The sequence below is a fragment of the Saimiri boliviensis genome, chromosome 12 (genome assembly GCF_048565385.1).
Source record: "Saimiri boliviensis isolate mSaiBol1 chromosome 12, mSaiBol1.pri, whole genome shotgun sequence".
Classification (NCBI taxonomy): Eukaryota; Metazoa; Chordata; class Mammalia; order Primates; family Cebidae; genus Saimiri; species Saimiri boliviensis.
Window position 1 is genome coordinate 22,774,007 of NC_133460.1, and position 14,453 is coordinate 22,788,459.

The 14,453-nt window shown below is 41.0% G+C and overlaps 1 protein-coding gene and 1 pseudogene across 2 annotated transcripts in view; one reads left to right on the plus strand and one right to left on the minus strand.

The window, feature by feature from the left end:
• Window positions 1–731: 731 nt before the first annotated feature.
• LOC141580559 (small ribosomal subunit protein uS5 pseudogene) lies at window positions 732–6,412 on the minus strand (annotated as a pseudogene).
• Window positions 6,413–6,543: 131 nt separating this feature from the next.
• BMS1 (BMS1 ribosome biogenesis factor) overlaps window positions 6,544–14,453 on the plus strand; it is a 43,176-nt gene continuing 35,266 nt past the window's right edge. The window contains exons 1-4 of one of the 2 annotated variants that reach the window (XM_010340637.3): window positions 6,544–6,639; window positions 8,746–8,954; window positions 9,829–10,019; window positions 11,288–11,367. In XM_010340637.3, the coding sequence (XP_010338939.1) occupies window positions 8,779–8,954; window positions 9,829–10,019; window positions 11,288–11,367 (447 nt within the window). In that variant the 5' untranslated portion in view covers window positions 6,544–6,639; window positions 8,746–8,778. Of the gene's footprint in view, window positions 6,650–8,745; window positions 8,955–9,828; window positions 10,020–11,287; window positions 11,368–14,453 lie in introns of both variants that reach the window. The other variant, XM_074382082.1, reaches the window with a different exon arrangement.

Sequence of the window (14,453 nt, forward strand, 5' to 3'; positions counted from 1 at the left end):
CCAAAGCAGCAATCAGCAGAGGGTGGTATGAAAATGCATCTGAGGCTCACTAAGCACCTGCCTAGATTACTAGGGAGAAGCCAACTCTCAGTTTGTGCCTGAGCTTCCTGATGTGGATTTGGAGCTCAACAGCAAGTTGTGGATTCAACAGGTGAATAGGAAAGTTTTGGGGGTTTCTGTCCTCCAAGCAGATGCATAAAAAAGCACCATTTCTATTCAGATTGTTTCAGCATAATTCGAGCATTTATAAAATGGAAGGCAATCTTGGGCAATGACTGTTTTTTCATGTATCTTCATTTCTTCAAGTGGATCACGAAACAACAGGTTTGCCAGGAGAAACCTAGGAAGCATATTCAATTAAAACATGCTTTAATTCGTTCTGCTTCTGTGATTGGAATTTGCTTGAGTTTAATGATTAATAAAATTTTTGCTGCTTAAATTTTAGGTACATCTGAAAACTATGATTTTAGAATTAAAATCCACATCTTTCCTTATAGATCCTTAGGAAGAAGTGTATCTCTACATGTAAACATGAAAAGAGACTTCTATGGCATTTCTTTATTTTCTTTGCTATTGCTTTAATGTATTTTAAAATTGATGTACTTTAATTGGGAACAAAGAAACAAAAATTCATTTTATCATAAATATCCATATTTAACAAAAAATGTTACATCATTATCTTTCTATAAATAGAATACCTACAAAATATTTTTGCAAATAATAAAATTAACAAAAATAGATGGGACTAACATAACCAAATACAACTGCCTTTCTACTGACTGTCAGGAACAAAATAGAAACAAGACTTAGCAAGATGACCTGGGTTTCTTTTTGTTAGTGTTAAAACTTCAGATTTATAATCTCATCTATATTATATAGATTTTAGCCAGGACCTAGGCATGGGCAAAGACTTCGTGACTAAAACACTAAAAGCAATGGCAACAAAAGCCAAAATTGACAAGTGAGATCTAGTTAAACTAAAAAGCTTCTGCACAGCAAAAGAAACATCATCAGAGTGAACAGGCAAGCTACAGAATGGGAGAACATTTTTGCAATCTATTCATCTGACAAAGGGCTAATATCCAGAATCTACAAAGAACTTAAATTTACAAGAAAAAGACAAGCCCATCAAAAAGTGGGTGAAGGATATGAACAGACACTTCTCAAAAGAAAACATTTATGCAGCCAACTAACATGAAAAGAAGCTCATCATCACTGGTCATTAGAGAAATGCAAATCAAAACCATAATGAGATACCATCTCACGCCAGTTAGCATGGCAATCATTAAAAAGTCATGAAACAACATGCTAGAGAGGATGTGGAGAAATAGGAATGCTTTTACACTGTTGGTGGGAGTGTAATTTAGCTCAACCTTTGTGGAAGACAGTGTGGTGATTCCTCAAGGATCTAGAACTAGAAATACCATTTGACCCAGGAATCCCATTACTGGGTATATACCCAAAGGATTATAAATCATTCGGCTATAAAGACACATGCACGTGTATGTTACGTGTATGTTTATTGTGGTACTGTTCACAATAGTGAAGACTTAGAACCAACCCAAATGCCCATCAGTGACAGATTGGATAAAGAAAATGTGGCACATATACACCATATGCCATGGAATACTATACAGCATAAAAAAGGATGAGTTCATATCCTTTCCAGGGACATGGATGAAGCTGGAAACCATCATCCTCAGCAAACTAACACAAGAACAGAAAACCAAACACTGTGCGTTCTCACTCATAAATGGGAGTCGAACAATGAGAATACATGGTCACAGGACACACTGGGGCCTGTTGGGTGGTAGGGGAGGGCTAGCCTTAGGAGAAATACCTAATGTAGATGTTGGGTTGATGTGTACAGCAAACCACTATGGCATGTGCATACCCATGTACAAACCTGCATGTTCTGCATGTGTACCCCAGAACTTAAAGGGAAAAAAAAAACCTACTACAACTGCATATTAGGCATGAAAAACTAACCTTTAGGACCACCAAACTGTAAAAACTGCTACCAATAGGAAGTGGTAGGATCCTATTACTTGAATCATTGAAAATCAAATAAATTATAAGGAGTATGTGGGTGAGAAAGCAGGCCAAAGAATTATTAGCTCTGTTATCTGTATGTCATATGATGTCATGAACTTCAGTTACAAAAACAAAACCGTTTACAAAGACTATGAAAAGAGTCCAAATTATTAGTCTCTTAAAGTAGGAACAGAGATGTCCTAGAAGTGTTAGGCAAGTCTGCCTCTTTAGTTGACACTCTAAGTAATTACCTATATCGTATAATACATTTAAGGAAAAGAGACTGATAATTTTTATTACTGATTTCACCATTTCTCTCGTTTTCTTCACTTGGAATTTGAAGCAAGGTCCATAAGTCACGTGGTGTCTATATTTATGGCTAGCACTACACAGGCCAAGTGGGACAGGGCAGGGGGCCAGAGCTTCAGTGTGGAATGCTCAATAATGATGCAGGAAGAAATGCTTCACTTTTGGTGTAACATGGATTTAGGAACCGAAAGAGCCTTTACAGGAAGGGCTTCAAGCAGGTCAACGTGGCACCAAGGCTGTGATGCTGAAGTTGAAATAGTGATGGTGAAAGTTTAGATTTGAAAACTGGAAGGAAACTCAGAGAACACTTGGCTTAGGTTTACAAAGGCTGTGCTAGAATGACTTCACTTTAGTCAATGCGGTGAGAGAAAAAGGATCCTCAGTTGTATGACATACTTTTACTGCTGGTTGTATTGACACCATGATTGAGTGGTTCTATAAGGAAACCGGAGACCCTTCAAATGGAGCAATTTAGTGGGATTGTAAATGGGGCAACCATTTTGGAAAACAGTCTGGCAGTTCCTCAACACGGGAAGCACAGAGCTGCTACATCACCCAGCTATTCCACTCCCAGGCATATTCTCCCAAGAGACGTGAAAAGGTGGACCTACAAAAACTTGTATGTAAATATTTACAGCAACATTATTTGTAATAGCCAAAAGTGAAAACAACTCAAATGCCTATCAAATAAGAAACAAATGTTACTGTATGTATATTCATATTCAACATAAAAATAAATTGCTTGCATACTGATGCATGCTTCAACACTGATTAACCTAAGTGAAAGAAAAAATGCTAAGTGAAAGAAGCCAGTCACAAAAATTTGTAGTTTTCTGTTGTCTAATCATTTCTATCTCTTCCTAATTCATCAATATACTACTCTTTAATAGCTTTTATTGGTTTCCTAAATATTCTTCCCCACCACCAGGCTTCATTTACTTTATTTCTCTTGTATAAAAAGCCTATGCTTTAGCCATATTTGGAGCCTGGGTCCTCTGTACAAGACTCTGGTGTGCGTCTTGACATGGTGGTCAGTGAATTCCCGACAGGGAGACTTGGTGAATACAGTCTCCTTCCAGAGTTCGAGGGTCAGGTAGCTGTAGCTCTTAGAGATGCCATCAAAGTTCGCCTTGGCTTGCAAGGGATGTTGTGGGGCTTGTCGATCTTGTTCCCCCAGTAGCCTCCATGAAAGGGGACAATGGAGAGCTTGGACAGGATGAAAGCCATGCTGATGGCAGTGGCCACCTCCTTGGGGCAGTTAACACCGAGACAGACGTGGCCATTGTTGTCCCCAATTGCAACAAACGCCTTGAACCTGGTGCACTGGCCAGCACAGGTCTGCTTTTGCACCAGCATACTCTTCAAAACCTCATCCTTGAGAGAGGCCCCCAGGAAAAAGTCAATGATCTCAGGTTCCTTGATGAGCAGGGAGAAGAGATAGATCTCCTCAAGGCACTTGATCTTCATGTCCTTCACCAGGCAGCCCAGCTTGGTGACAGGCATCCACTCCTTATCCTTGGCCTTGACTCTGAGAGCTCTAGGGCCTTGTCCATGGCCATGACCCTGGCTCCCAATGCCACTGCCAAACCGTTCATGGACACCAATATGCCCCCCCATCCCAGGGTCCCTGGGACCTACCCAACCCCTCCCCCCACCTACTGCACTGGCATCATCTGCCATTTGGTGTTTTCTTGGAGAAGAACTCTAAATGGTCTTAGTTACTGTTAACTATATTTGAAATACTAGATTATAGCTTTCACCTGTTTTGTATGCATATCATCACTTAACTTTGTTGTTTATAAAAATGTTTTCTTGTTTATTGTAATTTTTAATCTTGCTAGCAATTTTAGAAATGCCTGGCTCTCAGCGCCTTCTGAAATCACTTTGTCCTCTTTTTTATTCCAGACCTTTATTTTTATAGCATGCAAATGTTGTTGCACTTGACAGTTTGGTCCAGCAAAATAATTTTTGTATGATCATATCTTGTCATTTCATTTGGTTAAATGTTGTAATATAATTTTGTTTTTGTTGTTAATTTAGTTTCTCTATTTATTGGGTTATTTTGAAATGTAAAAGATCTATGCTAAAGTGATGCAGTAAAGAAAAAGTGGTCTTTTCAACAAATAGTGCTGAAGCAATTTAATAGCTATGTGCAAAAATAATGAATTTAGATACATTACATTCTATATAAAAGTTAATCAAAATGAATCACAGACCTAAAAGTAAGATACAGAACTATGAAACTTCCAGATGATAACAGAGAAGAAAATCTAGATAATCTTGGGTTTGGAGAAGACTTTTTGGAGGCAGCACTAAAGGCATAATCCATTTTTTTATGAAATGAATAAGCTGTAATATATCAAAATTAAAAATTTATGCTTTAAGACACTGTCAAAAGAATAAGAAGATGAGCCACAGACAGACAGAAAATATTTGCAAAAGACATATTAGATAAAGGACTACTATTCAAAATATATTTTTTAAAAAAGACTTAGAAATCATCAAAAAGAAAACATCCATGCTAGGGAGCATGGATGCTGTGTTGGCCTTAGGAAATGTCTTTGTCCTACTAGGACCCCTTCCATTTCCTGTTTCTTTCTTTTTTTTTTTCTAGTTTCTTTCTTCGAAGTCCTCTGTTCGTCCCATAATCAGAGAGTCTCCCTTTGATCTCTCTTTGAATGCTTTCTAGCCATTCCTCCTATGTTTGCACACTGTTGGGCCATTCTTATACTTCTGAGAACTTTCAGAGTTACAAATAAATAGACAGGGCACTGTGGTTCATGCCTCTAATCCAGAACTGTGGGAAGCCGAGGTGGGAGGATTACTTGAGCCCAGGAGTTTGAGACCAACCTGGACAACGTAGCAAGACTCTATGTCTGCAAAATAAGACATAAAAGATTTAACTGGGCATGGTGGCATGCACCTGTAGTCCCAGCTACTCAAGAGGCTGACGTGGTAGAATCACTTGAGTTTACGACATGGAGGCTGCAGGGAGTTATGACTGCACAATTGGACTGCAGCCAGGGTAACAGAGTGAGATCGCGTCATTATAAACATTAAAAATAAACAAGTAGAAAAGCCCTAAATAAGTGTTCAGTCAGGAGGAGGAAGATGGCAGCGGGGGCGAGGTGAACTGTTGGCAGTGGAAAGTGGTTTGGCCGCGGGGCGGTGGCCCGCTCCTGCCGCAGGGGTGGATAAAAAGCCGTCACGGCGCGGAAGTGGGCGGGAGGGAGAGAGGGTGCCCTAGCGCCACAAGACTATGACGGGGCTGTACGAGTTGGTGTGGCGGATGCTGCACGCGCTGCCTTGTCTGCACCGCACGCTCATCTCCTGGCCATCAAAGGTGATCCCTCAGGGGAAGTCCCCTTCCCAGGAGCACGGAAGGCAAGGCATTAGGCTGGGTCACTTTGTCCCTGTCCTCAGAGTCTGTTGGTCCTGGCAAAAGAGGGCCTTATTTTATTCATTTTTCTTTGAAATAGTGTCTTGCTCTCCCGCCCAGGCTGGAGTGCAGTGGCTCAATCGCAGCTCACTGTACCCTCCGCCTCCCGGGCTCAAGCGATCCTCCCGCCTCAGCCTCCAGAGTAGCTGGGACTACAGGCGCCAGCCACGACGCCCGCTCGTTTCCCCTTCCCCCCGCCCCTCAACCGCGAGAAGGGGTCTCCCTATGTTGCCCAGGCTGGTCTTGAACTCCTGGGCTCAAGTGATCCTCCCGCCTTGGTCTCCCAAAGTGCTGGGATTACAGGCGTGAGCCACCGCGCCCGGCCAAAAGAGGGCTTTAGGGCACCCGGGAACGCGAATGTCCCTCATCTGTCATCTTTATAGAGGAGGAAGTGGAATCCCAATCGAGCGACAGTCCATTCCTCCCCGGCACGGTGACCCCTGGGCGGCCAGGACCAAACGTGTCTCCTTCCGGCTTTTGAAACACACCAAGTTACCTGCGCCAGGTCGCACAGCCGCCCTTGCCTTCCGGGAGGATTCCGGGGAGCGCGGTGCGCGCTGCCGGGGAGTCCCACCGCCGGAGCGGAGGCTGCCGATTCCGAGGGCGGGAGGGGCGGAGTCAGGAGCGACGCGGACCCTCCCGCCCGCACTGCGTGGACGGCGCCTGCGCGTACACTCAGCTGTTCACAACTCGTTCTTCCGGCTCCCCACTGAAAGTCGTCCCCCCCGGCCGGTTTCTTTTTTCCGCCTTCGTGTTTCCCTCCGGCGAGTCGGTGCGATGGTGAATTTCCGTTTCCGGTGGTTTCCATGCGGACTTGAGAAGTGGCGACTTGTGATCCGATTCAGTGTCTGGCTGTGGTAGGTGGCGGTAAGACCCCCTGGGTCTTGGGCACTGGGAGGCTCCCCAGTCGTGCAGGTGGGAAGGTCGTTCCCCGGTCCTCCGAGTCATCTTTGCTTTGGAGAATCGGCATATTTCGCATCTGTGGGAGGTGTGCCGGGGTCGTTGGAGGAGTGACGGGACGGGGAGGCAAGGTAGCACAGAGACATCGTTTCCCGGAGATGGGGTCCTGGCAGGCGACTTAGACCTGAGTCGGATCTGTTGACCCCAAATTGTGCTTTTCCCACCAAGAAGAAAGACATGGAGAGTAAAACATTAGTACAAGTTCGGAACTAAAATATAGTAGAGAAGAAACATAGTCTCTGAAATCACACAGCTGTTCAGTTTCAGAGCGCTCCTAGTGCCCAGCTCTCCTAACTTCCGACCAGCGTTCCTTGAATTTCTGTTGATATATAAAGACTTAATGGGCCCGGCGGGGTGGCTTACGCCAGTAATCCCAGTGAAAGGCCGGGGTGTGCGGATCGCGAAGTCAACAGGTCGAGACCATTCTGGCCAACGTGGTGAAACCCGTCTCCACTAAAAATGCAAAAAAAAAAAAAAAAAAAAAATTAGCTGGGCATGGTGGCGCGTACCTGTAGTCCCAGCTACTCTGTGGAGGTGGAGGCAGAAAAATCTCTTGAACCCGGAAGGCATAGGTTGCAGTTAGCTGAGATGGCGCCACTGCATTCCAGCCTGGCGACAGAGCGAGACTCTTGTCTAAAAAAAAAAAAAAAAAAAAAACAACTTTCTTTTTCCACACTGGTGTATGTACCTGTGGGAAGCCTTTGACTTACCTCCATGCTCCAGTGCAGTCTTCGAATGTATCCCTCATTGCATGACATGGAAGATTCTATTTTGGATTTACCTCTGCAAATCAGATCATAGCTGTACCTATTTACTGGCACAGCGCCTAGCACATCATAGACAGACACAAATATTTATTAAACGGAATTAATACAGTACCTTAATTGAATAAAGTGGCACCCTGCCCCACCTTTTTAAAAACAAACTGTCAGATTTTATGTACCCCGATTTCCTAAAAGCTCACTAATTCAGTGATTACCAATTTATTGGCTACAGATTGCCAGGTAGCTCAGAAATCACTGGAAGGGTCTCTGTTAAGTCCGTGGAGTCTCCAGGCATCATCTAGAACCAGTCATTTCTCACACATACAGATAACTGCTGTTTTTCAAATGTATGTAGATGAGTTGTAATTTAGAAGTTTTGCAGAGTCAACAGGTACTAAAAGTAATACTGCGATTATATTGGAGGTTCATAAAAATGTTTTTAGGCCTGGCACAGTGGCTCACACCTGTAATCCCAGGACTTTGGGAGGCCGAGGCAGGTGGATCACCTGAGGTTGGGAGTTCAAAACCAGCCTGGCCAACATGGTGAAACCCCGTCTCTACTAAAAGCACAAAATTAGCGGGGTGTGGTGGTGCATGCCTGTAATCCCAGCTACTTGGGAGGCTGAGGCAGGAGAATCACTTTGAACCTGGGAGACGGAGGTTTCAGTGAGCCAAGATTTTGCCATTGCTCTCCAGCCTGGGCGACAAGAGCAAAACCCTGCCTCAAAAAAAAAAAAAGTTTTTATATTTTTTATTGAAATGTAAGTTTTAGTTTAAGTTAGGAAATCACTTCATTAGTCCCGTTGATATCTAAGTCTGAGCTGTCCAGTATGGTAGCCACATGTGACCATTTATAGAGTGTAATCAATTAAAAATTGATTTTTTCAGTTTCCCTAAGTACATTTTAAGTAACCACATGTGGCGAATGGCTAAATGGCTGAAAAGCACAGATATAGAATATTTCCATCCTTGCAGAAATAAATACTTTTGATATTGACACTTAAGATGATTAAAAAGTAACTTAACCATAAAATGTAACCTTAGCAGAGGTAACTCATCTAATTTATAGCATAACAGAAATGAGATTGGGGATGGTTAAGCAGTTTCTACCCTTGTTCAGTGAACAAATACATTATCTCTTCATAAAGAAATAAGTGAAATTTACTGTTTTTTCCCTGGGTATTGCCTGGATTGTAAAATGCTTCTCCCACATCCTTACCCCAACCTTCTTCCTTGTAGATTAGAGTTACTTGTTATTGGTAAATAGCCACTATGGAGGCTAAGGACCAGAAGAAACACAGAAAGAAAAACAGTGGGCCCAAAGCTGAAAAGAAAAAGAAGCGGCATCTGCAGGATCTCCAGCTAGGAGATGAAGAAGATGCCCGGAAGAGAAATCCCAAAGCCTTTGCAGTTCAGTCTGCTGTGAGGATGGCTCGATCCTTTCACAGGTATGTTTGGCTGCAGTCTGGTGGTTCTTCCGTTGATGCATTTTAAATAGTAGGAGCCTCTCACAGGTGACATTTGGATTCACTAGTGTAGTCCAGCTCCAGAGGACATGGAGATGCATGCTCTGTGGCTTTCACTAAAACATGAGAAATCTTTCCCATAGAAGCTGTCTTGCCTTCAGCATCTGCACACTGGTTGGTGTTTCTTGCCCAAGATAAAAGAATTCATAGAATTTGTTTGTTCCTAAACTTTAAACTGTTTCTGTGGTGATAAATGTACTTTTTCCCTCTGGATATGTTTTACATAGTTGTAATATAAAATACAAAAATTACGGTATTTAATACTAACATAGCTTTGTTTAGTGAGTCCTTGTGATATGCCTAGCAATGTACTTTAAACATTTTTCAACTAAATGTTTCCAGCAGCCTTACCAGAGTAAGGCTGCCCTCGTTTTGGGGCTAAGAAAACTGAGGTCAAGAAAACAAGTTCCCTCCAATCATATAACCAGTAAATAGGAGAGCCAAATTTAACTCTAGAGCTTTTGCTCTTGTCTATTATGATGCACTGCCTCAGTAGTTACCTTTTACTATTAAAGTCACTCATAAAACCCAGTCAGATTTAAGGGGTGTTTAATTTTCAACTCTATATACTATTGAAGTCGTCTTGTTACATGTTATCGAATAGCAATTATTTGGATGGGGGCCAGAAATTAACAAGCCAATAATAAACAAGTTAATATATTTATATATTGTCTGTTGTACTCTCCAAAACACTAAAGTGCTCTCTGTAAGTATACTTTAAAAAAGCCTACTTACAAGATTGATACCTTTTACTCCATTTTGAAAATGAATTACTATTTTTGGTTTTCATGAATAGAACTCAGGATTTGAAGACAAAAAAGCATCATATTCCAGTGGTTGATCGAACTCCACTAGAGCCCCCACCAATAGTGGTGGTAGTGATGGGGCCTCCAAAAGTTGGAAAGAGCACTTTGATACAATGCCTCATTCGGAACTTCACCCGGCAGAAGTTGACGGAGATCAGAGGCCCAGTGACAATCGTGTCAGGTAGGAGATGCTGCCACAGACACAGTTGGCATGGCTGGTGTCATCTAAGGAATATGCATGTATTTGTTGTTTCCTTGAGTGGAACATACTAAAGATTGTCATATCATGTTAACCTCTCTTATGCTTTTACTAAGTTGGCTATAGCTTCAGAGAAGGGTAAGTTCTCAGAGATAAGAATGTGATACATGTCTTATCGTGACTGCCCTATGGCTTTGCCAGGTATGTTCCGTGGAAGGGCCTAGGAGGCCTGGTCACCTCGTGAACACATCATTTAACAGATAGCACACGCTTCATATGTGCCAGGTGCACATGCTTGCCCTTATGAAGCCACATTCTGATGGAAGTGAGTTTTCTCTTTTTCCTATGATAATTTGTCTGCTTTGGGAGATGGTGACCTTTCCAAGTTTGAGGGAAAATGAAACAAGCTTCCAGTGGTAGAATTGCAATGTACAGTCTGAAATCTTTTGTTATTGCAATAATACACTTGGACTGAGGCTTTTTTTAATCTTTGGAGAATCCATATTTTCTTTTTCTTTTTTTGAGACAGAAGTCTTAACTCTGTGGCACAGGCTGGAGTGTAGTGGGGTGATTACAGCTCACTGTAGCCTCAACCTCCGAGGCTCAAGCAATCCCCCTACCTTAGCCTTCTGAGTAGTGTATGCCACCATGCCTGGCTAATTTTTCCTTTTTTTTTTTTTTTCCCTTTTCCTGTAGAGATGGGGTTTCCCCATGTGACCCAGGCTGGTGTCAAAACTCCCTGGCTCAAGGGATCTGCCTGCATTGGCCTCCCAAGGTTTTGGGACTAAAGGTGTGAACCACTGTGCCCAACCCATATTTTCTTGACCATTTTCTTTTTACCTTAATTTAGAAATAATTATTGTTATGAATATTCTATTGCATTATGTTTGATGATGTTTTTAGCTATAGTTGGCATACAGGAAGTCTTGATAAAGGTGAAGACATCGGCCTGCAGCTGAACAGCAGGATCGTGGTTATCACGGAGCCTGTGCAGTGAGGATTTTCTCTGTGTGAATGCTTTTATTCATCTGGGAAGACTTCTGATATTATTTCAGCTTAGAACACAGCAAGAAAAACAAGATGAAATTTATTTTATGTTACCAGTTTCTGCCTATAAAAACGAACTTCTAATACACTCCTGTAAACATATATGGTGTTTTACTGGATACAATTAAAACATGAAAATTAGAGTTGATGCTTAGAGTTTTTTTAGTCTTTTTAAAGTGAACTTTTTATCTTTTCACTTATAGGTAAAAAGCGCAGACTCACCATTATTGAATGTGGATGTGACATTAACATGATGATTGATCTGGCTAAAGTAGCAGATCTGGTAAGTCAGCAGGGGCAGCCTGGGGTGCTGATGGAGATTTACAGCATTGTGGTGGGTTATTTACCCCATGATGAAGGGAAGAGAGTTTTATGATTGTTAGAGGAAACATGGTCTTCATCAGGGATACAGTACATGTGATTGAATTGATGATGATAGTAATAAATGTTGTTATATTAATAATAAAAATGGAATGTGCACAATGAAACATATTCCATAATCTAAAAGCAAATCACAAGATGGAGAAAAACCTTTAATGAACACAGCTAATAAGAACTCATTAACTCATATATACATACACACATACAGGTTAATGAGTTGTATAATGAACGTATGTATGTGTGTGTGTGTGTGTGTGTACGTACACTCTACAGACAGGTACAGTACACACACGCATGCACACATATACATACATTCAAATATATTATAGTAAGTACCATTTCTTCCTGGACCCTTTCTGGCACTGTGCTAACTGCTTTCTACAAATTTATCTTACATAAACCCTTGATACACTGTTGAGGTGAGTCGGTATTATCTGTTGTTTCCATAAGATGAAATGGAGACTCCCAGCAGTTAAGTAACTTGTGTGAAGGTGGGACCCTTGTTCCCGATGGTTCCAGAACCTTCCTCCTTAATGATAATGATCAGTAAGTACATGAATTGCCCTCAGGAAGTGGTCAGAGTTTATCAGTAGAAAATCTATACAGTACTCAGTGTATAGAAAACGTACACGCGTTTGCATTTATGGAAATGGTAAGGTTCCTATTTTCCGATATTCTATTAACTGTCTTTTAAATTAGCAAAACTAAAATACAAATTAGTAAAAAAACAAAACATATTGATTAGGAAGTGTGGGGTGACAGATACCTTGGTTTTTTCATTTTTATTTAGTTTTTTCTAGACAGCTCTTTGGTGTGGTAACAAAGAGCTACACATTTTGTCTTTTGCCCAGGAAACTCCTAAATTACAAAGTAAAAAGTAATACAGATTTTTAAGTTGTGTCCTTGTAATGTCAGGAAGCTAAATAACATTCAAATTTTGAACATGTAATGCTTTCGTTAATAAAAGTAAGTGTTGTTATTAATGTAGTGTAAGCTTACTAAATCTTGTATACTTGAAATGATTGGGATAGATCAAAGAAGTCATTTGTTTCTCTTTTATTTAAAATGTAGCAAGTTTCTAATTTTGAAGACATACATATTAAGAGATGTCATTACATTTTTATTTTTAATTATGAATACATAATGGTTGTACATATTTATGGGATACATGTGATATTTTGTTAGAAGTATACAATGTGTGATGATCAAATCAGGGTAATTAGGATATCTATCACCTCAAACATTTATCATTTCTTTGTGTTAGGAACATTTCAATTTCATTCTTTTAGTTATTCTAAATTAAAATTATAGCCACCCTATCGTGCTGTTGGACACTAGAATTTATTTTATTGAAGTGTATTTTTTATTTTTTATTTTTTTGAGACGGAGTTTTTGCTCTTGTTACTCAGGCTGGAGTGCAATGGCGCGATCTCAGCTCACCGCAACCCCTGCCTCCTGGGTTCAGGCAATTCTCCTGCCTCAGCCTCCTGAGTAGGTGGGATTGCAGGCACGTGCCACCATGCCCAGCTAATTTTTTGTATTTTAAGTAGAGACGGGGTTTCACCATGTTGACCAGGATGGTCTCAATCTCTCGACCTCGTGATCCACCTGCCTCAGCCTCCCAAAGTGCTGGGATTACAGGCGTGAGCCACCGCGCCCGGCTGAAGTGTATTTTTTTTACCTGTTAACCTTTCCCTCTTTGTCCCTCCCTCCCTGCTACCCTTCCCAGCCTCTTAACCATCATTGAAAGAGATGCCTATTATGTAAATCTTTTTAACATTTTCAAAAGGAACACACACAAGGTAAAGTACTCTGACTGTAATGCAGGGTCCACACAATGCACATTTTCTTTTTCCCTGCTCTAACTGCTGGTCTCTCAGATCCCTGCAGAGCAGTATTCTTCCGGATGCGTATAAACACACACACCACCCTTTAAAAACACAAATGTAGCTTATTTGACACACTGTTCTGTGTTTTGCTTTTTTCATGTCATATATCTTGGAGGTATGTAATCAGTAAGTATTGTAGTTCTGCCTCCTTTTTAATTCATTCTATGGATGCACCATAATTTATTTACCCTACCTTATGTTGCTTGCTCTGCTCTGGTTTGTCAAAGCCTCCTGAGTACGCAGAGACACACACAATATGTAAATTTAGGTGCATACATGTTTGTGTGCATTAGGGGAGTAACAGTGGCTTAGATGACAAAGACTGGCAGCTGAGATACAGTTTGCCCTCTGTTCTTCCTGACCCTACAGCCAGCTGCTTGCCCCTTGGCACTCTGTGGCATCAGATGTGGTGTGACGATAGTCCACCTGTCCTTTGAGCTGGTCCAGTGTTGCTGGAGGGCTTGCTGCCTCAGTCTGCAGTGGGAGCTGTGCTTTCTTAGAAGCCCAGCTCCATATATTCTGTGGTTTCGGATTTTGAATGTTTCTCAGTTTAATCAAAGATGGGCATTTCTGTTTCCATTTTTTTGTTATTTTTAGTTATCTAAGGAAAGATAAGAACAGAAGTGTCTTTAATATTAAAACTAGAAGTTTCCAGGAATCAATTCTGAAATTATTTTGCATCTTTGAAGTGTCTTAAATTTTAAAAATTGGTCTTACCTGCTTAAATTTTCTTGTAGACTACTATTCATCATAATCGTACTATATTTTGACTTAAAAAAAAAAAATTCTGAGCAATTGAGTTATACAAATCAACATATAAGATAAAGGTTTCCACTGCATACTTCCCAGCAAAAAACAGATCTTTTTTTCCTATGAGGAGATTAAGACATATTTAATATTTCATTGATTACCATTTTCTTCCCATTATTTGGGTGTCAAGAGACCTGTTATTTGGCTTAAAAATACCTTACAGAAAACTTCACTTCTTTAAATTAGGATTTTTTAGGTAAGGTCCAGGTTAGACCCAGCCTTTTCTGAGTAATTCTCATACATTAAAATTCTTAAAATGAAAGTTTATATCCTAGTGGCCATTGTCTTA